General features: G+C 40.6%; 2 protein-coding genes across 5 annotated transcripts in view; both read right to left on the bottom strand.

The window, feature by feature from the left end:
* Positions 1 to 27,547, bottom strand: part of smyd3 (SET and MYND domain containing 3) — a 490,738-nt gene that overhangs the window by 57,282 nt on the left and 405,909 nt on the right. For all 3 annotated transcript variants that reach the window (XM_062968961.1, XM_062968962.1, XM_062968963.1), the window contains 2 exons: positions 17,157 to 17,244; positions 13,119 to 13,293 (listed from right to left, as the gene is read on the bottom strand). In XM_062968961.1, coding sequence (XP_062825031.1) covers positions 13,119 to 13,293; positions 17,157 to 17,244 — 263 coding nt within the window. The remainder of the gene's footprint in view (positions 1 to 13,118; positions 13,294 to 17,156; positions 17,245 to 27,547) is intronic.
* LOC134295681 (uncharacterized) overlaps positions 1 to 27,547 on the bottom strand; it is a 183,758-nt gene that overhangs the window by 153,362 nt on the left and 2,849 nt on the right. Inside the window, exon 2 of one of the 2 annotated variants that reach the window (XR_010002302.1) lies at positions 25,133 to 25,401. Coding sequence is in view for 1 of the 2 variants with exons in the window: in XM_062968960.1 (XP_062825030.1) it covers positions 25,360 to 25,401 (42 nt within the window). In the remaining variant the exon portion in view is untranslated. Of the gene's footprint in view, positions 1 to 25,126; positions 25,402 to 27,547 lie in introns of those variants that run through there. The other variant, XM_062968960.1, reaches the window with a different exon arrangement.

Raw genomic sequence — 27,547 nt, 5'->3', positions numbered from 1 at the left:
CAATTATTTATCATGGTGAAATCATGGAGAGTTCTTTCTCACCTTTCTTGTCACTGGTATCATGGCACTGATTCTGTAATGATCTGGAGAAAAGCCCTCCAGAATGTCAGTTAGATCCTGAACTGATCCAACAAATGCAAAGTTGTATTTGCAGAAAATGCCTCTTCCACATTTTCATCACATCTTAATCAATTTTTGTAGCTTTTTTTAAGAGTGTGTGTTAGGGGAACCTGTAAGGAGAAGGAAGTGGGGAGATCCACTTCCCAAGACACAATTACACACAACTAAGTTTGGATCCATTCATATATATAGAGACCAAACTAAATATGAAGGAAAATTTGTATTCCTCTCAATTTAAGCCATTTGTTTTTGAACAGTGAAACTTCCACATAGATACATGTCACAACTAGTAAATTGATCCCATGTTTATATTCTAGTGACCAATGACAAAAGTAACGACACTATATATATAAGATATACAGGTGGGGCAAGTCACTGGCTATGTGGTGGTATATACAGTGGTATATTTCACCACTGAAAAAAGATAATAAATGTATAGTCTAGTCTATCCTAGCTTTATTTTTTCATTCATTGTTTTGACGGAGAAGCATTAAACAGACTCAACAGCAAGGCCATGTTAATAGGCATGTGAAGAGTAATAATCTGTAAGATCATCTTCATTGAAAAGGTATATGACATCTTATTGAGAAAAAGCCTTAACGGTTTGAACCCAGCCTACTTAAGGGACCACATTTCCTCCTACCAGCCCACATGAGCCTGAGATAATCAGGAGAGGCCCTTCTATCGGTACCACTACCGTCACAAGCATGTTTGGTGACAACAAGAGAGAGGGCCTTCTCGGTGATGGCCCCGCGGCTATAGAACTCTCTCCCCAAAAAGGTGCAATTGGCTCCTTCTCTATTGGCCTTTTGTGCACAGGTCAAAGCCTTTCTGTGGAAGCAGGCCTTTCCTGACAACCCATAATTGGACATGACCAGGCTGCTACTAGTATGATATATCAATGAAGGATATGTCGGACCTGACAACAAAGCAGAGAGTTAGGATTTTTAATATAAGTTTAATGGAGACCTCAGTAGCCTGAGGTCCAGGGAATTTTAGTGGTACATGTTGTATTTATGAAGTTTATCATATATGGTTTACGTAATGTGTTATTTGTTCATCTGTTTTATTTTTGCTTTTGTGTTATGTAATTTCTATTGTTTTAACCATTGTTCACCGCTTTGTGTCCCACTCATGGGAGAAAAGCGGGAGAAAAATAAATAAATAAATAAATAATGTGAAACAAATATAAGATCTTTTGCATTTTGGGATTTTTTACAAACATTTATTTGCACAAAAATGCACACAAAATTTAATTTTTTTATGCAGAATACAATGTAGAAAATAGCACAAAACCCAGAATCCACATAGAAAAAGCACAGCCATTTTTGCATAGGTCTTCCAGAAAATAATCCTGAATGTTGTATAGTGCTGGACAACTGGGTAAAATTCATTGTATTTTACACAGTGGGGAGAAAGGCTGCTACAATTATTCATTCTTCCATTTGAGAATGAAACAAACAAAGATTTATAATAATAATTAAGAACCACAAATTGTTTCAAGTTGATTCCTTGTTTAAAGAAAGAGGACCAGGACTAATAACATGGCTATGTAAATGATAAAAGTTCAGAAAACACACTTCTGTCATTTTGAAGTCTTTAAGATACGGATTGTAGTTAATTGATGTCGCTTTGCTCATGAAAGGTTGTTTGATCTTGTGAAAGCTTTCATCAGTGGAACAGCAATTGTGGCATGGGGGGGGGGATTATTTCCTCAGCTTCCATTGCTGCCTCCCATGTTATTCTAAAGCCAGTAAATCTTGGAGACATCAGATACACCGGAACAATATTTTATCTGAACAGATTAGGAAGGGCATCAATACGAAATCCAAGAGTGCCGCCATTTCCATGTGCTACACATCTCAAATCAATGTACATATAACTGAGCTGTAACAGTCTTCTCTAAACTGGTCATTTTCTTGCCAGTAATTTTAGGTAACTCTTAATTTTGGCATCTGAGGGAACATCCACAGGGACTACCCATTGACTCTAAAGACATGAATTTTTAAACACTAGCAGCATCTAGTGGTAATATGCCCCACTCTGATTATCTTTGTTGCAATGCTTTCAAAAACAAGCTAGGAAAAGATTAAAAACCATGAAGATTTTTTTTTTAAAAAATGCATGTCTTAAAGCTTGCCTGAGATCTCTGCAGATATATGAGGCTGCGACATCTTAAAAGCAATTTCATGATGAAGAAGGTCTTAAAGGCAAATTAAGGCCATGAATCCAGAAAAGAATCTTTTGCAATAATTAATGGTTTTCACCTTGCTCACAGCAGTACATTTTAAGCATATCAATTGAATGTCCAAAAGCAGTTATTAATCCAGCACCAACTACAGATTTACAGGCTACAAAGAATCCCTACTTCACCAACCTACATCACCAACCAAAATAGGCTGGATTTTACCACCTTTTCTTTGGTATGTGATGGATGACAGATGTGCTATGACCTCCTTCCATACTTTTGCATATCTCATCTTTTAATTAATTTTAAATAGTTTTAATGTTATAGATTGCATAATGACTTTTCAGAAATTTTTAATGTTTTTACTGATGTTTTGTATGTTTTAAATCTGTTCCGGTTTTATGCATTATTCCCAAAATTGAAAAAAGCAGGACATAATTTAGTATAAGACTATAACAAAATGTTGCAGAATTTAGAGCTTCAGCAAACCAGTCAGCCAAATATTCTGTTTCTGTTCTGCAATGGATTTCTATTCCCCAGCCCTTTAATGGCACCCTGTGGTCAGTGAGCATGTCTAGTCCTCAATTCAGTGTTTTGCCCGGTGCACTGTTTTTTTGGTCTGTTTTTCTGCAAACCTCCCCCCCGCCCCCCCCCCCCCCGCCACTATCTATCATAACTATCTAAACTGAAAAAAGAGTAGTTTTGCTACTTGTATTTGTTTGACTCTCCCTAGTCAGTCTTGACTAGCCAGTGTGGGTGGTGCAAGGATGACAGGGATTGAAATCCACGTGATTAGGAGGGCACAAGTTAGGAGAAAGGCTTAAGTATAAAGTGTTACACTTTCCCTTACTACGTTCCTTTTCAGTGAAATAAAGCACATCTGTCTGAAAACCCCAGTAGTCCAAGGTCTAAGCAGGGACGTCTCTCCAGTCCAAAAATATGAGACTCTAAAGCAATCATCTCATAGTAGTACCCCATACTGATAATAGCCCATATCACTGGTATCTGAAGAAATAGTATCAAGGAAGGGGAAAGTCTATTAATTTTAACTATGGGTCACTGGCCTCATTCTCTGCAGACTTTTTTTTTTACCACTGCCACACTTACCCTCTGCACTTACATGGTGTTAAGTAGAGACAAGAAGGCCATAGGGACCTGGGCTATGCCTGTATTGGTGGCATACCATATTAAATAGTATGATAGATTATGGAACTAACCTGCAACAGATTTAATTTGTCTTTTTAACTATACAGCCAGACTCTAGACAGACAGATGCAGCAAGGTTTATACATGTTCACTTAACAATCCTATTGTCAGACTCTAGACAAGTGGTTCTCAACTTTACTAATGCTGTGACCCCTTAAATACAGTTCCTCATGTTGTGGTGATCCCCAACCATAATATTATTTTTGTTGCTACTTCATAACTGTAATTTTTCTACTGTTATTAATCCTAACATAAATATCTGAAATGCAGGATGTATTCACTGGACCAAATTTGGCACAAATATCTGATATGCCAAAATTTTGTCATTTGGGAGTTGTAGTTGCTGGATTTATAGTTAACCCACAATCAAAGAGCACTCTGAACCCAGCCCACAGTGGATCTGCAGAGAGATCTTCAGCCTTCTCTGCCAAAGGGGTTCCTAAGACCATTAGAAACTTGAAGTCTGATCCTACTCCCATTCTTGTTGAAATTGCTGAGCACTTTGTCCTTCTAAGCCCCAAATGGCACTATAATACATATCTTTGCACTTTCGCCTATTCCACCCCCCCCCCCCCAATTTTTGTTCTATTCCTCCTAATTGGCGGTCCTTTGTTATTATTCTATGTTTTAATTGGTTTTTACTGCTATTATATTGTATTGTATGTTTTTAATTTGTTTCAGCCAGTTTAAGATGTTGTGGTATATATATTTTATTTACTATTATCTGTCTTTGGGCTTGGCCCTGTGTAAGCCGCCCTGGGTCCCTGCGGGGAGATGGAGGCAGGATAGAAAAATTAAGTTGTTGTTGTTGTTGTTGTTGTTGTTGTTGTTGTTGTTATTATTATTATTATTATAAATATGTGTTTTATGATGATCTTTGGTGACCCCTCTGACACCCCCTCATGACCTCCCCCAGAGGTCCCCACCCCCAGGTTGAGAAATGCTGCTCTAGACAGAGATTAAAAGGAGATTTCCCTTAAATCACACACACAACCCTAACCTTTAGAACCAACAATGAGAATACTGGGTCCCACGCTAGACAATGTCATAAATCCAATGGCTACTATAGTGGGCACATTTAACCAAAGGAACTTAACTAAGCATAGACTTACCCTTTAGTCACTGATTCAACAGATCTACTGTAATTAGCACTAATAGTTAGTACCTATTGATCTACTCACATTTGCATGTTTTCAAACTGCTAGGTTGGCAGAAGCTGGAGCTAACAGCAGGCGCTCACTCCGCTACCCGGGTTTGAACCTGGGACCTTTTGGTCTGCAAGTTCAGCAGCTCAGCGCTTTAACACACTGAGCCACCGGAGGCTCCTCTTGAACAATACAGTTTATTTAATTGAAATATAAAGGAAATACTGAAATTTAAGCTTATGGGGTAAACACAGAGATGGGTAAAATATCTCATAAAATTAGAAAACTCAGAATTCCATAGCATTGAGCCATGGCAGTTAATATGGTATCAAATGGCTGTAATTCCAGTTGGATATAGCCCAGGTCTGCGTGTAATCCAAAATATTTACTGTTATCCATTTAAAGGCTTTCATTCTAAGCAAAATACCTTAATATTTTTTAATGTGATCATCAAAAATGTTTCAGGTTTTTCAATAGAACCTCTAAGATTTATTGTAACCAATCAAAAATAATACCATTAAAGCAAAACAAGCAACATTAGAACATACTGACCTTGTCTTCCTCCAGAACAGTACAAAGACTCACTGTTTGGCAGCTATGAGTGCTTCTGTTCTCTATCAAAAAATGGTCTCAGGGATATTTCTAGGTCGTTAAGCGGTAGTAGTGGTTTCTACAATTCCCTAATTTCCATATATCAGACAGCCCCAATAAATTGAGAATAGAGGTAGCATCCCACTCCAAGTTCGATGTGAACAATTTGCAGCTAATGAGGTCAAGAGGTGCTTTTCCAAGAAAGCAATACCTAACTAAGTTCCACTGGAATCAAGGGTTATTAACTTCAAAGGATTACAACATGGCTTAATTGGGACTATATTCATGTTCCTCAACTTGTAGACTTCCTTCAGTTAGACTCGACCTTAACATGGATAAATGATGCAAAAACACATTAGTAGATTGGCTCTTTCAACATTCCCCTGAAGTCCAGCTGCACTGGCAATGTATAATGTAAGGATTCTGTGATAATTTCACCTTCTCAAAGCCACTAACATTAAGGGAAATAAAATTAAACAGTTATGTAATAGGGACTAAAGAGGTCTATCTGACGTGAGAAAAGGGATGTCATGGGACAATGTAATATGTTTGACAGGCCTGTTTTTGTGTTTTGAGTGAGTACATACTTTTTGGAAAAAGAAGAAATTATAGACAACATTTTGTCATTTGTAGAGTCAACAGTGGTTCCCATTTTAGTGGGGCAGTTAATTTATCCCAGGGTTTTGAGTTTATTCTTTGAGAAGCTCCTGTTAAATCTGAAGGACAGCCACCACTACACTAACACAGTGCTGACTAGTCTTTCCATTGAACACTACACAATGACAACATTTCCAGGGCCTTGAAGTCATTTTAAATTTATAAAATCATTGAAGTAGAAGAGATCACAAGGGCCATCCAGTTCAACCTGCTGCCATGCATGAACACACAATCAAAGCACACCCCACAGATTGCCATCTAGTCTTCTCCAAATGACAAAACTCCACTAAACACCAAGGCAGTATAGTTTACTGTCAAACAGCTCTTAATGTCAGGATTTTTTCCCCTAAAGTTTAGGTGGAATCTAAAGACATAATGTTTCAAAGTTCTGATTAAAACTTTTTATGCTATTCTGCATAGGACTATGCGGATAGTCCCCAGTTACATATAAGATAGGTTCTGTAGGTTTGTTCTTAAGCTGAATTTGTATGCGGAACAGGTACATGCTAAAGTGTAACTCCAGATATACATACATGCTCTGGATAGCATAAGGAAAGGTTAACACCACTGTGTTATTTGTTTTGCTGTCTGTGCTGTCTGTGAAATCAGAAGATTTCACATCACTTTCTGTCCCTGTGATAATTGAAATTTGGAAAATGTGGCTTAAGGTGGAAACAAGGATTGGTGAGAAACCTTCAGTTGAGACATCTTTTGTAAATGAAATTCCCTTGCTAGATTTCTCTCACCTCCTGTTGTCTCACCTCAGTTCTTAACTATGAGTTGTTTGTAAATTTGATGTTTGTAACTCGGGGACTGGAGCCCTGGATGAGCAATGGATTAAACCCTTGTACTGGCAGAACTTCTGACCGACAGGCTGGCAGTTCGAATCTGGGGAGAGCAGGGTGAGCTCCCCTCTGTCAGCTCCCATGTGGGGACATGAGAGAAGCCTCCCATAGAATAGTAAAACATCAAATATCCAGGTGTCCCCGGGCAACGTCCTTGCAGACAGCCAATTCTCTCACACCAGAAGCAACTTGTAGTTTCTCATGGCTCTCCTGACATGCACACACTGCTTTTGCTTATGCACGTGACTTTTAAAAAGAAATTCTAATTTCTTTAAATCAGGAAAATTAACTACCATTTCTGAATTTAAAAGGATTTATCACTCATTTGTCAATTTATCTGGATAAACCAAACCAAGATGTAAATTTTAAATTTTACTTATAACTAATCCTTTAGAAAGGTACCAAGACTGGTTAATATGTTTGCACAATGAAAACCTAGAAACAAATGCAATGGAAACACATTTTCAAAAACTGCACTTCGTATACTGTTGTTGCTGTCAATCCTGCTGTTCACATAATGGAAATGCACACAGCAAATACAGACTCTAAAGTTAAAATGGTTTCAGACTGATTCCTTGGACCTTTTTAAAAGTGGACATACCACCTCCTGTTTGTCTGGCTGGGTCATTGTTCTGGCTACTCCCTACAGATAACAAATATGAATATTTTTCTCCTCCTAGAACTGTGAAAAGGAAAATAGATAGCCGTAATGGAACTGCAGGAGCAGTCAAGCAGTAGATTGATTCAACTGGAGAAATTCAATGTACCCCAACAGATTTCCCAGGATTTGATATCCTGCTGCTTCAGGCACAACTTCTTGTAATGAGAAACTGGAAGGCTTTTTTGTCAGGTACGTCAAACCTTGTAGTGATGGCTGGAAACTAAAAAAAAAAAAAAAAGCCCTTGGACCGAAATTGCCTCTCCTCAGGAAATGATTTTGCACCTGATGTGACTAACAGCATCATCTCCAAGGCACGAAGGAGGTCAGCAACCTTCCCATGCCAGAAACAGTCTATCACAGACATTTTAACAGAATGAGCCACTTGTGTGTACAAACAGGGCAGTAGCAGCGGGAAGGAGAAGAGGAATCAACGTGGCTATCATCAGCAGTCCAGCAGTACGTTACACATCACTAAGCAAACACGGAAAGAGATATTAAAAATGACTGATACAATTAAAATAGGTTTCTGCTGCAATCCCATCGGAATTCTCAAAGATATGCCGTTTTCTTGGCCCGAAGCACTGTCTTTGTAGGTTAAAGGGTGAAAGAAATACCACAGAAAAGAGACTGGAAGGAAAGGGAATAAATTCAAAAGGTGGCAGTCATTATTGCCTTGTTTCCAACAGTGGGTGAAATTAAACAATGTCTGGAAGGAAAGGCTATCAGTAGAACTAGCACAGTATAGAGGCTGCAGGCACTGGATTCATGGAGATGGGGGATTGAATACCCATTGGGTAATGGAAACCCATGCCACATTCGGTTAGCATTAGAGAAAAGCAATGGCAGAGAGAGATTGCAATGGCAACCCCTCCTCTGCATAAATCTAGCAAGAAATGGCAAGGATTGGATCACCATAAGTCAATCTGAAGGCACATAAAAGAAAACACCATCAGTGGCTACTTATGATATTTATATAGAACCATAGAATTATAGAGATAGAGAAAACCACTAGGACCATCCAGTTCAATTCCCTGACATTCAGGAAAATATATAATTGAAGCACCCCTGACAGATGGCCATCCAGCCTTTGCTTAAAAGCCCCCAGAGAAGGAGACTCCACCACTCTCCAAGGCAGTATATTCCACTGCCAAACGGTTCTTACAGTCAGGGCTTTCTTCCTAATGTTTAGGTGGAATTTTTTTCCTGCAATTAAAATCCACTGCTCCGTGTCCTAGTCTCTAGAGCAGCGGAAAACTAGTTTGCTGCCTCCTCCTCAATATGAAATCCTTCAGTATCAGAGGAAATATCCATCTCAACAATATTTGTCGGTAATGCTAATCCATGCTACAGCCACATTTACAACCACACATGCAGTACAACCCTTGTATCTGCTGGACTGATACTCATGGTTTTATTTGTCCATGTCTGACAAAATACGTCTCCTTCAGGCATTTTCTAGGTCCCACAGCATTATTCTATGATATTCTTGGTTTGGATGTCCTTCATTTAAATTGTTTTTGCTATTGTCCACAGATTAGTGTGGGGACTGTCCCCGTAGATATGTAGATCACGATGAAGAATAATTCTATGAAGATTCAACTGCCTTTCCATGCATAAACAGGTAGAAAGAGCTGCAGTGCAGATATGACTTCTGAGCTTGCCTATCTCTCTAATTCTATTTCATTTATTTTACAAAATGCATTTGTATGAACAATTTAAAAAAAAATCCTGCAGATTATTCTTTGATCACCCTCCCACACACATTATCCTTCCATATAATTGCTATCTATTTCAAAGGAAGAAGCCTTATCTCTTATTCAAAACATATCAGTCAAAATTAATTAGACACACAAGAGTAGTAACAGGAAGTACCATAAGCACAGAACATAGAACTTGTCTTATAAAATGTACCCGAGACTATAGCAGTTATTGAAAAGTATGATGAAACCCACTCCAAAGCTCTCCATGAAAGTATATGTCAAAGAGAGAAAAAAAGTGTCTTTTAGCTTCCATTAGACCAGTGGTTCTCAACCTGGGGTTCCCAGCTGTTTTTGGCCTTCAACTCCCAGAAATCTTAACAGCTGGTAAACTGGCTGGGATTTCTGGGAGTCATAGGCCAAAAACATCTGGAGACCCCAGGCTGAGAACCACTGCCATAGACTGTTCAGCCTCAGTTTTTGTCAGGGATGATGAGATGTCCAACAATATCTAGAGGGGTGCACACTAGTCACAAAAGCCCCAAAATATAGCAAATAATGTTCAATTCAACATCAGTGAGGACAGGAAGATGCTAGCCATTTGCACAAAAGGGTTAAAACAAGGAGTACAGTAGTTCACCATTTGCTTACATACCATAAGTGGTTTGGGTGGAAAAGGACTGAACATACTGCTGGAAAAAAAATCGCCATGCATTACCAACCATGTTAACAGAACATCAGCAGATACAAGCCATGTCGACCTACTTGATTGTCTTCTTCTAGAAACTTTCTTCTAGATGTATGTAAACATTTCATAAAGGTAAAAGGCAAAGGTTTCCCCTGACGTTATGTCCAGTCATGTCAGACTCTGAGGGTTGGTGCTCATCTCCATTCTAAGCTGAAGAGCCAGCGTTGTCCGTAGACACCTCCAGGGTCATGTGGCCGGCATGACTGCATGGAGCGCCGTTACCTTCCCACTGGAGCTGTACCTATTGATCTACTCACATTGGTATATTTTCGAACTGCTAGGTTGGCAGAAGCTGGAGCAACAGCGGGCGCTCACTCTCCTCCCGCAATTTGAACCTGGGACCTTTTGGCCTGCAAGTTCAGAAGCTCAGTGCTTTAACACACTTCATAGGAATTTCTATTTTTAAAAAATTGTTATTTATTTATTTCCTTTGTATGTTGCCTTCTTTTTGGACTGAGCTGAAGATGACTCATAAAATTTTCTAAAACCTAACAATAAGATTTAAAATTAAAATTAAAAACCATCACATTAAAATGACAGCTAATAGATACAGTACAGTCTCGCTTATCCAACATAAACTGGCTGGCTGAACATTGGATAAGCGAAAATGTTGGATAATAAGGAGGGATTAAGGAAAAGCCTATTAAACGTCAAATTAAATTATGATTTTACAAATTAAGCACCAAAACATCATGTTCTACAACAAATTGATAGAAAAGGCAGTTCAATACACGGCAACGTTATGTAGTAATTACTATATTTACGAATTTAGCACCAAAACATCGCAATTAATTGAAAACATTGACTACAAAAACACTGATTACTAAAAGGCATGTTACTAAAAACATGAGCCAGCAATGTGATGCAGCAGCTAAAAAAGCCAACAGGATTCTGGCCTGCATAAATAGGGGTATAGCGTCTAGATCCAGGGAAGTCATGCTCCCCCTCTATTCTGCCTTGGTCAGACCACACCTGGAATACTGTGTCCAATTCTGGGCACCACAGTTGAAGGGAGATGTTGACAAGCTGGAAAGCATCCAGAGGAGGGCAACTAAAATGATTAAGGGTCTGGAGAACAAGCCCTATGAGGAGCGGCTTAAAGAGCTTGGCATGTTTAGCCTGCAGAAGAGAAGGCTGAGAGGAGACATGATAGCCATGTACAAATACGTGAAGGGAAGTCATAGGGAGGAGGGAGCAAGCTTGTTTTCTGCTGCCCTGCAGACTAGGACACGGAACAATGGCTTCAAACTACAGGAAAGGAGATTCCACCTGAACATCAGGAAGAACTTCCTCACTGTGAGGGCTGTTCGGCAGTGGAACTCTCTCCCCCAGACTGTGGTGGAGGCTCCTTCTTTGGAGGCTTTTAAGCAGAGGCTGGTTGGCCATCTGTCGGGGGTGCTTTGAATGCGATTTCCTGCTTCTTGGCAGGGGGTTGGACTGGATGGCCCATGAGGTCTCTTCCAACTCTACTATTCTATGATTCTATGATCTATGATTCTAGGCAGACTGCACTGGATAACACAGAATGTTGGATAAGCAAAGGTTGGATAAGCAAGACTGTACTGTAGTTTTTTAAGGAATCCCGGTGGCGAAGTGTGTTAAAGCACTGAGCTGCTGAACTTGCAGACCGAAAGGTCCCAGGTTCAAACCCCGGGAGCGGCCGCTGTTAGCTACAGCTTCTGCCAACATAGCATTTTGAAAACATGCCAATGTGAGTAGATCAATAGGTACCGGTCCGGCGGGAAGGTAACGGCACTCCATGCAGTCACGCCGGCCACATGACCTTGGAAGTGTCTACGGACAACGCCGGCTCATCGGCTTAGAAATGGAGATGAGCACCAACCCCCAGAGTCAGACATGACTGGACTTAACGTCAGGGGAAACCTTTACCTTTACCTTTTACTGTAGTTTTAAAAACCTCACAAAGAAAGCACCCGTCTTCCCCCAATGGGAAATGTCTGCAAGCAATTGCTCCTTCAAAGTCTACTTGAATGCAAAGACTTTTGCCAGCTGTCAAGAGGAAAGTAGAGAGGCCAAGGTGGCGTTTGGGGAAATTTATTTATTTATTTTTCAAACTTATATGCCACCACTCCCCTAGGGCTCGGAGCAGCTTACAAGAGAAATGTATTCCAGAGAGTGAGAGCAGCCCCTGCAATGGTGGTGGGACTGAGAGAAAGCCCTCCCCTGTGGATATTAAGAGTTTGGCATGTTTGTAAAGGAGCATGCATTATTCTGTTTTATACAATAACTTTACTACTCAGTCTATATATATAAAAGGGTAATGAAATTTTGGCCTAGGACAAAACAACAAAACTACAGATTCCAGAAACACTAAACTTGGCAGCACAACCCCTCATCCATGCCTCTACGTTCATACAACAAAAAGAAAAGAAAAATAAAGTCCTAATTAGAGGGAGAGGAATAATTGTTTTTATCCAGTTGCTGCCAGTTAGAAGGCTAAGCTCTGCCCACTTGGTCTCCTAGCAACCCACTCAGCCTAGGAGACAGGCAGAGTTAGGCCTCACTTAGGCCTCTTCCACACTGCCTATAAAATACAGATTATCTGATTTTAACTGGATTATATGGCAGTGTAGACTCAAGGCCCTTCCATACAGCTATATAACCCATTTATAATGGACTTAATGTCAGGGGAAAACCTTTACCCTTTACCTTAACTACCACCAATTCCTCAATACTTTATTTCCCATACCACCATACTACGCCACAGCAATGCGTGGCCGGGCACAGCTAGTATATATATATAAAAGTTGAATCTACAAGACTTGAAGAGGGCAGTTGATAACTCCAATGTCTCTGTTGATAGGGCTGCCATAAGCTGAAGTTGACAGCAATCATAATCATCAACAACAAAAAGAGCTTTTGCAAATAGCAGGTTTGATATACATTAAGACCTCCTGCTTCTATAGGATGAGTATCCACAATTATTCACATTGACAAACGATGTCCTCCTTAGCCATTCTCTAGCTCCACTAACATATTCTATGGTTTTCTAGGGCCAAATGTCCTTCACTGCAATAGGGTCCACTATTATCAGTGGTTTCACATATATGTGAAGTCTCAAAACAGATCCCCTGCAGACTGTATTTGCAGAGGGTTTTTTCAATGTTTGTTATGAAAAATAGCCTCTGCAAAAACTCTCTACTCTTCTACAGACACCATGAAGAAGCAGCAGAGTGCATCTTTATTTCCTGGACTGAAACTGATCCTTGTAAATAAATCAATGCAGTTTTAGCTCTTACCTGTAAGGCTCCACAGTTTTGTGACCATAATGCAGGGCGTCCTCCAAAAGGCCAAGATTTATGCAGGCATCCATGGCAAGATCAAGCATTTTCATCTGGTAGATGTTTGTATCAGGGAGCTTGGCTTCACTGTTCTTTAGTAATGTCTCACATGTCTTCAGAACTTCTTCCCATTCTGTCATTTATTAAGGTTAAGGATTGATTCATGTGATAAATTTAAAAAGCCAAAACACACAGTAAAACCACCTTAGATCCAGCTATCACAGATAGTACCCCATAAAGTATTTTACCTATAAAACATTTTATTTCTACATAGAGTTCACAAGCTCCAACATAGGAGGCCCTAAATTTAGTAGTAAAGCACAAAAATAAATTGATGGGTGAATATTTTAGTTTAATAATATAAAACAGGAGATAAGTCAAGCTACAATTACAATTCTTGGCTGTCTGTATCATTATTTTTAAAAATTGAGATATCTGTTTCTAACATACTCTCTCCTGCTTCAAGGTCTATACAATTATATAGATATGCAATTATCATTTCTTTCATGAAAGAGTTTTAACTAAAAAGAGTTTTATCCATCATTAATTGACCAAGATGGAGAAAAACTGCTTTGGGTTTCACAGATAAATGGTTTTAGATTAGTGATCAGTGCGATAAAAGGCACTGCAATGATCCAATTATTAAACATTTCAAAAGCTCCTTCACTACATTAACAAGAGAGACAAAAGATCTTCATGTTCAAATGAATCAGAGTCACATAATAGATAACCACTTAGGTCTATATTACTTTCACTAACAAAAGTATTTTTCACAGGATGGCACTGATATTCCCAGTGTATATGATACTTTAGTGGGCAAAAAAATAACAGGAAGAAGAGAAATACAGCACCATGAAATCACAAAGTCGAAAAAGAGAATTGCAGCATGAAACCTATGCATAGCAGTGAATTTACTTGTCATATTTAGCAAATAGGGATCCTTGTTGCAATAGGGATCCTTAAAATCAATTGGTAAAAGGTAAATGGAAAAAAATCTATTTAGGGCCAAATGATTTATAATACTGAAGGTGTGAGAATCTGTCTCTGCCATTGTGTGTGCGTGTACACATGCGGATGCATCCTAAAAGTGGTTTGTGGGATGATAGCATTTTATATAAGCTCAAATGAGAAAGGGTTAATTAGGACCAACTAAACTCCTAGCATGGCTCCTAGTCATGGAGGAAAACAGAGACCATACAAAGACTGGAGGTTTTTCTTTCCACAGCTAATAGCAGGCCAGGGGCAATTTGGAGCAGAAATGCAAAATGAACAGAATTAGCTGTTTTCTTGACATTGCCACCCATAGAGTATTTGCTTGCTTATTTATGTATTTATCAGAAGTGGAAGAAGTTAGAAATCCATTTCATTTTCAACTTCACATCTAGTTTGGCATCTTAGATGACAACAAAGGAAAACCCTGTCTAAACAAATCTTGACAAGAAGATTCTATGAGATGGTTGCCACAAGTTGCATTGAAGGCATACAACAAGCACTTTGAGAGAGGGGGTGTATTACTCTAGTATTACTATAACATTAATATTAATCAAACATTTGTGTTAGGTGCCTTCAAACATTTCAGTTTAATATTGATATTAATATTAAATCGAAACTGTAATATTACACAGTTTTGTAGTGACTGAAATGAAGCTTCTGATCTAAACTTGATTAGCTCAGCCACGGCATCATTATGTACTGTTCACAAAATTCAAAAAGCTCAGGAAACAAAATGCACAAAACAACAGTGTGAAGTATCTAATATAAAACTGTCATCACCCCACAAGCTGCTTTTAGGATGAATTGTTTTTGACTTGTTGCCAGTCAGATGCTCTACTTTTACCTGGGATGTATAACTCAATTCTATTTTCCAAATGCTTTAAATGAGAATGTAAGTTAAATTTCCTTTGTTCAGTGTTTTATATGTAATTTTGATTTAATTAATATTTGTGAACACACTGACTCCTGCCTTTAAAATAAAGGCCCTTTGATTGGAAGAGGATATATCAAAGAAGGAGGGTCAGACAATAACTAAATAAACTGAAAATGTCTGTTGCCTTTGTAGGCAACACACAGGGAGGAGTGCAATTTGGATCGAACTATGATGTCTAAAGAAGGGGGTTAACAATTGTCCCCATACTGCAGCCCTGAAGAAATTGCCCCCCCCCCCCCCCAAATTGACAGCTGGCTCAGTAAATATTCTGGGTGAATAGCAGTGGGGAGTCAGACATCATTTATTTATTTATTTATTTCCAACATTTCTACCCCGCCCTTCTCACCCGAGGGGACTCAGGACGGCTTACAAAAAGACTAAATCACACTGCTAGTCCAAACTAGTGTAAAACAAGTGAATCAATGAGTTCTACACAAGTTTTCATTTATGATTTAGCAGCTGACTCAGCAGGTTTGGTCTGACTGGGACACACAGCTGGACTTAGCTGCAGCATGAAGGGAAAAATATCCCTGTTCCAGTACACTGCAAACATGATCTCAATTTTTGCTCTTGACCAATCTTGTTGGAAAATCAAATAGTGGTTTCTGTTGATTTATGTCAGTGTTAGTGGTGAATCCATTCAAAAGTTTTAGCTTGGACTTTATAGGAGCTGCCTGAGGCATTGAACCAGTTTGATGGATAGGATTCAGCACTTTGGATAGCTCCTTTATGTTCAGCTACATAGAGCACACTCACTAACCCACTGACATGGAAACCACCAGCTGTCATTTAAAAGCAACAAGATTCACAGACACGTTTAAAGTATAACCTATTTTAGAAGAAGGAAGTCATATGAAGGATAAGAGGAACGAGGCAGAGCAGACTGTGAACTAAAAGACAAAGGCTTTAGAGAGAAAAAAAGAGTCAGAAGGAAAGCAGGTCAGAACACAGAATGGGCTAGGAAAAAACTGGTAAATGACAGATAGAAGTTGAAAAAGTATTGCAAGAACTGCAAGACTGCATAATATTGAGATATTCATACTTTGTACAGATAAACAACTGAAAGATCTGAAAGAGGCTTGTTAAACTAGAGTTTCTTAATTTAAACAGGCAATCATATACATACCTACTTTGCCTAATTTTAAATCACATAAGCTTCTGTTTATATGTTCCACTGAATTCAATGGTTCTGTGGGTTTGTTTTTAAGTTAAATTTGTTTGTAAGTCAGAAGAGAGGGAGAGGGAGAGGGAGAGGGAGAGGGAGAGAGAAAGAAAGAAAGAAAGAAAGAAAGAAAGAAAGAAAGAAAGAAAGAAAGAAAGAAAGAAAGAAAGAAAGAAAGAAAGAAAGAAAGAAAGCAAGCAAGCAAGCAAGCAAGCAAGCACTTTGGATAGGATAGGAAAGGTTAACATTGTGTTTTGTGTTTATTTTGTTGTGTTTATTTTGCTGCCTGTGCTCCTTTACAGAAGATTTCACCTCACTTTCTGTCCCTGTGATCATTGGAATTTGAAAAATTTGGCTTGTTATGGAAATAAGGATTGGCAAGAAAGCTTCAATGGATAAAAAGCTTCAATACCTTTTCCCCATGAAAACTCTTTCAGGAGTGGATTTCCTTCCTAGGGGTAGATTTCTCTCACTTCCTATTGGCTCACTTCTTTTATTAAATACGAGTTGTTTGTAAATTGGATGTTTGTAACTCGTGGACTGCCTGTAGTTGCATTTGATATTTAGAGATTTTGTGTTGCTTGTTACAATACTTTTTAACTGTGGATTTTGCTGTTACCTGATATCTTCAGCATATTATGTGGAATATTGTGGAATTTTGTGTGCAGTTCAAAAACATGCAAATGTGAGTAATCAATAGGTACTGCTCCGGCAGGAAGGTAACAGTGCTCCATGTAGTCATGCCGGCCACATGACCTTGGAGGTGTCTACAGAAAACACTGGCTCTTCAGCTTAGAAATTGAGAGGAGCACCAAACCTCAGAGTCAGACACGACTAGACTTAATGTCAGAGGAAAACCTTTACCTTTACTTTACTTCTAATCACAACTTTGGCAGGGAAAGGATACCTTCTTGTGACTTTGGAGCTCCCTTTTTATTTATAACTTCTTTGGCTGCTTTCCAAGCTTGTTCATCCCCCGCCAACATGTCAGCATCCTGTATCGACAGAAATGAAGGAGGCAGGACATTTGATTAACAGAAAAGTGAGAGGGAGGGAGATAAAAACAGAAAAAGAATTCCTTGCACATATGAAGTTGAACGACACCAAGGAATAAAATCTTCCAACAGACATGACACTGGTAAAATGACAGATTTCAATGGTTTTTTCCAATATCATTTTGATTGCAATCTACATCCAACAGAAGCTAATGTGAAAACTGTATATAGCATCTTTCAAATTAGAGCTGGGGAAGGTGTGGACCTATAGGTACCTGCAGGGCCGGCCCTAGATAATTTTCAAGGGTAAGCGAACAGTATTTTGGTGCCCCCCCCCCCACTCAAGTCATAAGATATATATCAACCCTCAGTTACCAAGAACAAAATAAATACAAATTAAAACTTTGGAAAACAAGAGTCAATACAAAGAAATGCTAATGGGGGGACAATTAACATTTTGAGAAAGCAGAGAAACGGGGAGAATTGGGACCCCTCTATCCCGATTGCATGGAGGAGAGATCAAGTCCTCTCCCCTCCTTCCAATCTAAGTTGATCCCTTACATGCAGCTTCCTACAAACTCCTGAGAACTTCAGCAACCTTCTTAAATGGGGATCAAGGCTCTGCGATTGGTGCAATTCCCTCCCCTTCCAGGCTTCCAATTTATTCCAGGATTTTCTGCATTTCCCCCCTTACAATACTGGTTTGAAACTGCATAAAAATGTCAGTGTGGATATATTATTATGCCTTTAATCCGCCTCTATTAAGAGCCCCATTTTCCATCTGAACTTGCTCTAAACAGGGTGTCCCAAAAAAGGTATACACACTTAAAAACAGATACCTTAATTGAGGTTTGTTTTCTCCCATGTTAAACCCATTGGAATTAATAAGGGAAATCAGGCCCCTTCTACGCTACCTTATGTGGAGATGTGTGACAGGAATGGAATCCTCTTGATCCCACCGCTGCCACCAAATGTGGAGATGTGTGACAGGAATGGAATCCTCTTGATCCCACCGCTGCCACCAAATTGTGGAGAGGTGTACACAGATGTGTGACAGAGATGGAATCCTCTTGATCCCACCACACACACAGATACCACCAATTATAAAGATGTCTTATGGATGATGATTTTAATTAATTATTTATTTAATTATCTTCTTCGCTGCCACCAATGGAGGAGATGTCGGCAGATGGCACTGGTTCTTTTTATACCTTCTTTGTTTATTTTACCTCAGATGTTGATGTTGCTTAACTTAGTACAGGAGTATGACAGAGACTTAGATGGAATAAAATTACAACAAGTTTATTGCATGTACAGAGCTTGATGGTTTCTTATAACTTTTTAAAGGCACTTAGCTTAATGGTTACAAACAGATATGAGGTGTTCAAACTTTCAAAATACTTCTTCCTCTCAGCTAAACTAAAACCTGATCCTCCTGGATCTACTGGGATTAACTTTCCCTAATCCACAGCCTCTGTAAATGACCCTAAACAAGTCCCCTAACTTGCTTAGTCTGGCCTAATAGAGGTCTGTCCTTCTGGTTCCCTTCAGTCTTGAAACCAGACTGCTCCCTGTGATTTAAAATCACAGACTGTCTAAAATAAATCCTTTTATTTTAGACCTGACTCAAATTCTTTTATTTGAGCCACCCTGATCCTCCACATGAGAATCAGTCTTCTTCCTGCAACTAAAAATCACAGACTGAAACTGGGTTTTAAAACATTCCCCTTTTCCTTTCCAAATGGTGGTTGGCTCCGCCCCCGTTGTCATAGCAACCGGTTCTTCAATGCTGGTATTAACAGCTCTAATAACTACCATTTTAAACTTAGCCAAACCTGACTGTTTAAACAAAATCAAATAAACATGTCATCCAGAAATTAAAACATCACACTTCTTTACACCTTATGTTCCAGGATCTGATTCCAGATTATCTGATTTAAACTGGATTATATGTAATCTGGGATAAGAAGAAAATCTAGGATTAGATCCTGGGATATAGGGCAGTGTAGATCCAGCCTCAGATTTAAGTTTTGAACAAAGGAAATTGGAAAGTGTGAAAAGGTAAAGTCTAAAGAGAGTTGAGGAGGGAGTTTCAAGGAGGTTTACCATAAGTCGAATTAGTGATCAGTTGGAATTCCTTCCTCTGCATCAAGGAGGAACTCCAGCCCTCCAAGGTCTGGGGGACAGTGAACTGGCCCCCTGTTGAAAAAGTTTGGGGACCCCTGGTGTTTACAGATGGGGTTTGGAGGTGATTGCCCTGGGAATCTGGGAGTTGTAGTTCACACTTATCCAGAGAACATTGAACTTGGCTGATAACGTATCTGGACCGAACTTGACATACAGACCCAACATGGCCAACTGTGAATACTGGCAGGGTTTGGGGAGTGATTGCCCTGGGCATCTGGGAGTTGTAGTTCACTCTTATCCAGATAACACTGAACCCAGATGACAATGTATCTGGACCAAACTTGGCACACAGACCCAACATGGCCAACTGTGAATCCTGGGGGAGTTTTGGGAAAACTGACCCAAGATTTTTGAGAATTATAGTTCACCCACATCCTTATACATTTTCTCATGGGAGCATCCATAAAAACAAAAGAAAAGACTGAGTTTTTTTTCTTAAGACATAGTGTAACATATGATATTACCTACCCTAACTTCCAAAAAACAAACAATTCCCCTTTCAAATAACCCAGGAATTGCCAGGTACCCAAGCTAGTTTTTAAAAAACTGGGAATAAGAGGAGAAGACGGGTGTTAGGACCCCGCGGACCACGGCCAGGGCAAGAGGGTGACACTCCAAGACGCAAGGGAGTCAAAGGAGGGAAATGGGAGGAAAAGGCCTCAGGAGCAAAGGCAAAGATAGCAGCAGCAAGGGACCCACAGCGCGTCCTGCTTCTCTCTCTCGCCTACCTTGGCTGTGTGAGAGAGAGTGCATGCGTGCACCAGCTTTGCTGTCTCACTTTTCCGCGCTGCCTCTCTCTCTCTCTCTCTCTCGCCTGCCTTACCTGTGTGTGTGTTAGAGAGAGTGCATGCGTGCACTAGCTTTGCTGTCTCAGCTCTCTCTCGGTGCTGCCCCTCTCTCTCTCCTGTGTTCGTGTCATGCACCAGTTTTGCTAGCTTGCCTCTCTCTCTCTCTCTCTCTCTCTCTCTCTCTCTCTCTCTCTCTCTCTCTCTCTCTGCGCCCCAATCCCCGAGGAGCGCTATACGCAAAAGTATAATTCACCTATTGGTTCAGCCACCCTTGGGTACCTGTGGCCCTGAGGTTGTTTTTGTGGCCCAACTAATGCCTGGCCATTCTTTTTCTGGTTAAAATAAAGGGTGAAATGCAGCTCGTAGAAGCCTCTAACAGCAGTAATTCTCCTTTTAAATAAGTTGCAGGCACCTCATCTTGCCCATTGTATTTTTTAACTTTTAAAAATGTTTTAAAAGTTTTCAAAAGCGGGTTAGTCTCTCTTTTGCTGCAGCAAGAGGAGGAAGCTATGAAGAGGACCACAAACATGTGACAAATTGAAAGAGGAGGAGGAATCAGCCCTGGCAGATATGGTTCCTTCTCCTTTGTCTGTATATGCTGCATGTTCCTGTTCCACTTGGTGCTCCTCTTCCTCTGCCTGAACAGATTATTCATGTAACACAGAAAGAGGAGCTGAATCTGTGGGATAAAAGGTGCAGGGCTGGCTCCTCCTCTTACCGCTGTGCCACAAGTCTTTATTTATCACCTGGGGAAGGAAGGGAAACACTGGACAGAAGAGAGATTTGCAGCACACAAGATGAGGAGGATCTCCCAAATGCCTCCCAAACAGCTACCTTGCTCAGCTGCTGACCATAGAACCACCATTTGAATGTTCACATGGCTGCCCCAACTTTGGGAGGTGATAGCATTTCAAAGTCACAAATAATCAAAACGATGAGTGTGAAACCTGTGACCGTACAGTGTACGGTGTTGCCCTCACATTAAGGTTCAAAATACATTTATGGGGTTTGTGTGTTTTTGCAGATGTATGCTGATATGTCTGCATAAACAACACTTCTGACATATTGAAGTGACTACAGTTATTTTTTGGGTTATTAAAGTTACCTGGAGACCCCGATGGCACAGCGAGTTAAACCTCTGAGCTGCTGAACTTGCTGACCAAAAGGTTGGTGGTTCGAATCTGGGGAGCAGGGTGAGCACCCGCTGTTAGCCCCAGTTTCTGTCAACCTAGCAGTTTGAAAACATGCAAATGTGAGTAGATCAATAGGTACTGCTCTAGCAGGAAGGTAATGGTGCTCCATGCAGTCATGCCGGCCACATGACCTTGGAGTTATCTATGGACAACATCGGCTCTTCGGCTTAGAAATGGCACCAACCCCCCAGAGTCGGACACAACTAGACTTAAAGTCAGGGGGAAACCTTTACCTAAAGTTATTTATTTATGATAGATAACAGTGTTATTCATCACACTTTCATTAAGATAAAGTGTACTATACCAAATTCCATTTTTCTTTACTTTTCAGGTTACCCATTGAAGACTGCAGCTAATGACCATTTTTCCCTAATGAAAGTCAGATTTTTGTGGTAATTTAAAGAAGAGATAAAATCTAATAATGCTTCCCCAAAAGACTGCAGGATATAATAGACCTCACAGTTAACATGATTTCAGATCCCTACTGTTTAGTGATTTTGAAGCTCATTGTTTTTGAAAGTAATTGCTTGATAGGAAATGTTGTCTAAACTATCCTGAGAATGAACTATTTGTAAAAGGCAACAATTAGCAACTATTGAGGTAGCAGTATTTGTGGTAAGCTCCATAAAAAACCATGACCATGCAATATACTCTGTGATACACCACAGATCCAATATTTAACTGCATCAGAAGGATTTTCCAACTTACTCGGCTTGTCATAAAAAATATTGTGCAATGAATTAAAATCATGTGAGAAACAGAATAGATGAAATTCTGAAAGGCATCTCCTGCCCTATGTTCATTACAAAAATATTAATTCAAAGGAGCTTAGGGATGGGAATCCAATTTTTATATCACTTGTCATCCCAAGAGCACAAAACATAAGAGGTTTAAATCTGCATTTCTTGCACAGAAGAGGAAAATTAATTACTCTGTATTCCAAATAGTAATAGGAAATATGTATGTAGAGCCCATATTAATTCCATGTGTAGCTTTGCACTGCACTTTCCCCCTTCATGTCCAAAGTAAGAGAAAGAGGTGAACTCTTGTATTACCCCAAGGGATGATTGCATCAAAATGGCCTCTGCCGTCTTCATTCTATGACATTCCACATCAGAAAATTACAAAGAAAGCAGTGTTTCCCTTGGAATTTTCAAATGTACTTACCATAAAATTAGCTATCAGATCACAATACACTCACCTGGAAATAATTTTCCTCAGAATGAAAGCTACTACAACTAAAGGTCAACTACGGGACAAAAAAGCTCATGTTGCTGCAGTTATGTCAGTTATGTTAATTGTACAGATCTAGATGCGTTAAGCTTTGCATATAAAGGGAATGAGCCAAGTTTGGCCTGGATTTAATTGTGCTGCCTTCAAATCTTACAGCAACAATTCCAGAGGAATTAACTTGATATATGTTGATATACCTGAAACTAAAAGTGAGCTGTAAAATGTGGTAATTATCCTGGAACAGTATTGGAGAGCAAGTTTTTGCATGGTTAATAAAAATTTGATTTCATAAAACCAGAAACAAAAATCAACTGCTTGTCTGCAAATATTGTGATAACCAAGGCTGCAATTATGTACATATTTATGTGATAACTAAGGCTGCAATCGTGTACATATTTATTCCATATTTATCTGGAAATAAGTCTTACTGAAACCAATACAGCCTAACTGAGAGATGTATTCCATATACCATTTCTTCATAATCAGTTGATGTTTCCCAATTACAACAGTTATGGGAGAACCATGTAACCTCTTCCATGCATTCACTAATATTTCAAACATAATATATGCAAAAGACAGTAAAAACTATTTCTTTAAGGTAGTTTAAAGAGAATACAACAGAGAATGGAAGAGGGGAAACCACCCCTTAATCCTGTCAACAATTTTCAGGGCACATAGTATGGCCCCCATAGAACCAATACTTACAGTGGGTTGTTGTATGTCTTTCGGGCTGTGTGGCCATGTTCCAGAAGTATTCTCTCCTGACGTTTCGCCCACATCTATGGCAGGCATCCTCAGAGGTTGTGAGGTATGGAATATCTCACAACCTCTGAGGATGCCTGCCATAGATGTGGGCGAAACGTCAGGAGAGAATACTTCTGGAACATGGCCACACAGCCCGAAAGACAGACAACAACCCTGTGATCCCGGCCATGAAAGCCTTCGACAACACAATACTTACAGTTTTTCTTATCCATAGTTTCACTTATCCGGTTATTCATTAAGGGTTTTCTGTATAAGCTACACCCCTCTTCTCTGTACCATGATACATGGAGAAAGCTATTATATATTTCTGTCATGTGAATGTATATAGGAATACACATAGGAATACATGCATTCTGCCTTGGGCTGCCATTTACGTGTGTGTGTGTGTGTATTCTTTGCCTCTCTTTATATCTTTTATACTGATGTAGTCATGAAGCTGATTTGGCCAAGATGACTTTTCTTTATCCAATATTTCTCATAAAGAACCTTAGTGACTAAACAAATGAACATACAATGTAGGGGGTGAGTGGGTAAGAAAACCAGCCATCAGTTAAAAATTGACTTTTTCTTTTGTCAAAACTATACAAGGGACAAAAGCAGCTTAAACACAGGAGGGGCTCAGTTTGGCCAAGGGTACGTCCAAGTGGACAGAAAGAAGACACAGGAAACATATTTCCCGTGATTTTGTTTGTTAGTTGAAAATGTCTCTGCATCTCACATAGATATCCAAAGCCAATGATGTTTCTAGACAACTCATGCCACTTCATGACAGCACAGAATTAACAACCTCATCAGACAGGGCTTACTTTGGCAGCATACACAGGTTCAACCCTAGTTGACCCACTGAGCCTGCCAGCTCCCATCTCATGACACAAAGGAACTTCTGGTAGGGCTCTGTGGGTCAACTAGGGCTGATCCAGTGTATGCTGCCGTGGTGGCAACACGGGAGGCTTCCTGTGTTGCACCAGAAGGAATGGGGGGAATCCTCATGGTCGATGCTTCCCCCGTGGGGTCAGTTTAAAGATAAGCTGGGCAATGCAGGGCATGGGGCAACAGGTTTCCCATGGCCCCTGACTGCGATTGCTGGATTCGCCACAGTGCATGGCAATTCTGGTGGCCCATGTGAAGAGGTCGCTAATCATTTTGGGGAAATAATTAAGATGGACTTAAATTCAGAGCTAGCTGGACTTTATACTAAAGTGAACTCCACATTTTGAAAAAAAATGAAAGGTGTTTCAGTTTTGAGAAATAATTGTGGACATGTCAACACATTTATTGATCTCAAAAGAATTTTGCAAAGACTGGTTTAGTGGAAAGTAAATGAAACACAGAGCTACACTGGTGGTCTTTTTTAATTTGCTCAGTGAGTGGAAACTGTATATACTTGACTATAAATCAAGAAATTTTAATCTAAAAGATTATTCTGAAATCCTAGGTCTACTTATCCTAATGCAAATGCTGCTTCCATTGAAGTTGAGGCTGGCCCACACAACTTAAGGAAGAAAAAAGCTGCTACCACCAAAAGGACCATCTGTGTGCTTCAAGCATTATTTTGTGCATGCAAGCTCCAAAAGCAAGCATCCAGACACAATTTACAGTAGCCCCTCCTCTTCCATCCAGACTTGAAAACTTGGATGCTCCGATATGCCTTTGAATGACGGTTTAGTGTCAGCTCACCACAGCCGCTCCTGAATGAACACACAAGACTCTCTGTGATATCACCAGAAACTTTTACTGTAGGAAACATGAACATCAGAAAAGCCAAGAATGGGATACTACGGCCAACCCTCCTTTATATACCCTCCCCCTCATTTGAACAGTCTCTTCCCGCTCAGTAAAACCCCGCGCAAATTCCCCGCCAAGTCCAGCAGCCGTTTCTTCTCCAAGTCCTGAGCCGCAGGTGTCTTATCAATGTCAGTGACCCTGAAACTCAGGGCCACATCCAGGCTCTAGTAGCAGGGTTCTGACATGGCGTCCTCCTCCCCTTCGTCCTGGAAGGAAAAGATTAAACACAACTATTGTTCTCCGCCGTCCAGAGTTCCTTTATACTTTTTTAACAGGCTGCAATGGAATACCGGGTGTACCTTTCCTAGGTCCTTGGGTAGCCTCAGCTCATAGGTCACTTCGTTTATTCTTTTTGCTACCCTGAATGGTCCTATATAGCGTGGAGCCAATTTCTTGGATGGGAATCCCAATTTTAGGTTTTTTGTGCTCAGCCAAACCAGATCTCCTTCGCCCAATTTGTCCCCCTCTCGGCGCCTACGATCCGCAAAGAGCTTGTACTTCTTTTGTGTTTCCCGCAATGCCTCTACCACGGTTTGCCACCCTTGCTTGATTTTGGCCGGCCATTCCTCGTCGGTCTGGCCCTCCCCTTCCTTCCACTCGGGTAGCCTGGGGAAAGGTGCCACCTCCTGTCCGTATACTATTTCGAATGGGGCACGACCTGTGGCCGAATGTACGGCCCCGTTAAAAGCCATCTCAGCAAACGGTAGAAGGTCCGCCCAATCATCCTGTCTATAATTGGTGTACATCCTTAAGAATTGGCACAGTGTCTGTTGGGTACGTTCGACCCCCCCGTTGGTCGCGGGATGAAAGGCCGAGCTCAGGTTCCTTTCTGCTCCTAACAGCTGTAAGAATTTTCCCCAAAATTTTGCAGTAAATTGGACTCCCCGGTCGCTAATTATTTTGTCGGGACACCCATGTAGGCGATATACATGCTTCACATACAAATCAGCAAGTTTTTCAGCTGAAGGGAGTTTTGGCAGGGCCACAAAGTGTGCCTGTTTTGAGAATAGGTCCAATATTGTCCAAATGTATCTGTGGCCTCTGCTGGGGGGTAGTTCGCCTACAAAATCCATGGCCACGCATTCCCATGGCCTCATGGGCTCCACCACCTTCTGCAATAGCCCCTGGGGCTTCCCCGGTGGTGTTTTGCCCTCTGCACATAATTCACACTGCGTGACGTACCCCCTGGCGTCTTTCCTCATTCCGGGCCACCAGCATTGTTTGGCCAACAGTTTAATAGTCCTGGTGGGGCCTAGATGACCCGCACCCTTGTTATCGTGGCACTTCCTTAACATTTCTCGTCTTAAACATTCAGGAATATACAATTTCTTATTTACAAACACCAAATCCCCACACAATTCTCCCTTTTCTTTATTAGTTTGTAACCATTTGTCCATTCCATACGCTCGCTTCAACTCTTCCTCCCATATTTCTCCTCCCCCCGTGGAAATGGCAGTACGTTTGTTTTCTTTGGCCGCTTGTGCTCGAGTTAGTACTGCCAGGCCCCACTGCTTATCTAGGAACAGGCTCCCTTCAGATTCCTGAATTCCTCCCCCGTGCTGAGGCATCCGAGAGAGAGCGTCAGCGAGTATGTTATGTTTCCCCTGGAAGAATCTGAGTCTGAAATCAAAACGGCTGAAATATTGGGCCCATCTAATTTGCTTCGCCGATAGTTTACGAGGGGACCTTAGATACTGTAAATTTCTATGATCAGTCCACACCTCAAACGGTGTTCCACTTCCTTCCAGAAAGTGTCTCCAGCACTCTAGTGCTTTTAGAATAGCTAAGGCTTCTCTCTCCCAAATTGGCCAGTTTTTTTCTGTATCGCTAAACTTTTTTGACAGATAGCCACATGGCTTCAGGTTCCCCCCCTCGTCTTTCTGTAGCAGAACTGCCCCATATGCCCGGTCTGACGCATCGCAATGTAATACAAAGGCTTTAGACATATCAGGGTGCTGTAGGACAGGCTCCTCAGTAAAACGCTTTTTTAGGGCTTCGAAAGCTTCCTGGCATTCTATTGTCCAGGTCAGTTTGGCCCCTGGGGCCTTCACTTTGGCTGTTTCTCCCCTGCCTTTAGTCTTTAACAAATCCGTTAATGGCAAAGTGAGGCGCGCAAAGTCCTTGATAAATGTTCTATAGAAGTTTGCGAACCCTAGGAAGGATTGCAGCTGCTTCCGTGTTTTGGGGGCTTCCCACCCCCTCACGTCTTCTACCTTCGCAGGGTCCATCGCCACTCCCTGGGAGGAAATCCTATACCCCAGAAAGTCTATCTGGTCTTTATTGAACTCGCACTTGGCAAGCTTCGCATACAGTTTTGCTTCTCTCAACTTTTGCAGGACTTCCCTGACTAGT

This window comes from Anolis carolinensis, chromosome 1 (assembly GCF_035594765.1).
Source record: "Anolis carolinensis isolate JA03-04 chromosome 1, rAnoCar3.1.pri, whole genome shotgun sequence".
Classification (NCBI taxonomy): domain Eukaryota; kingdom Metazoa; phylum Chordata; class Lepidosauria; order Squamata; family Dactyloidae; genus Anolis; species Anolis carolinensis.
The sequence above is the reverse complement of the archived record's forward strand: the minus strand, read 5'-3'. Positions and strand labels throughout refer to the sequence as shown.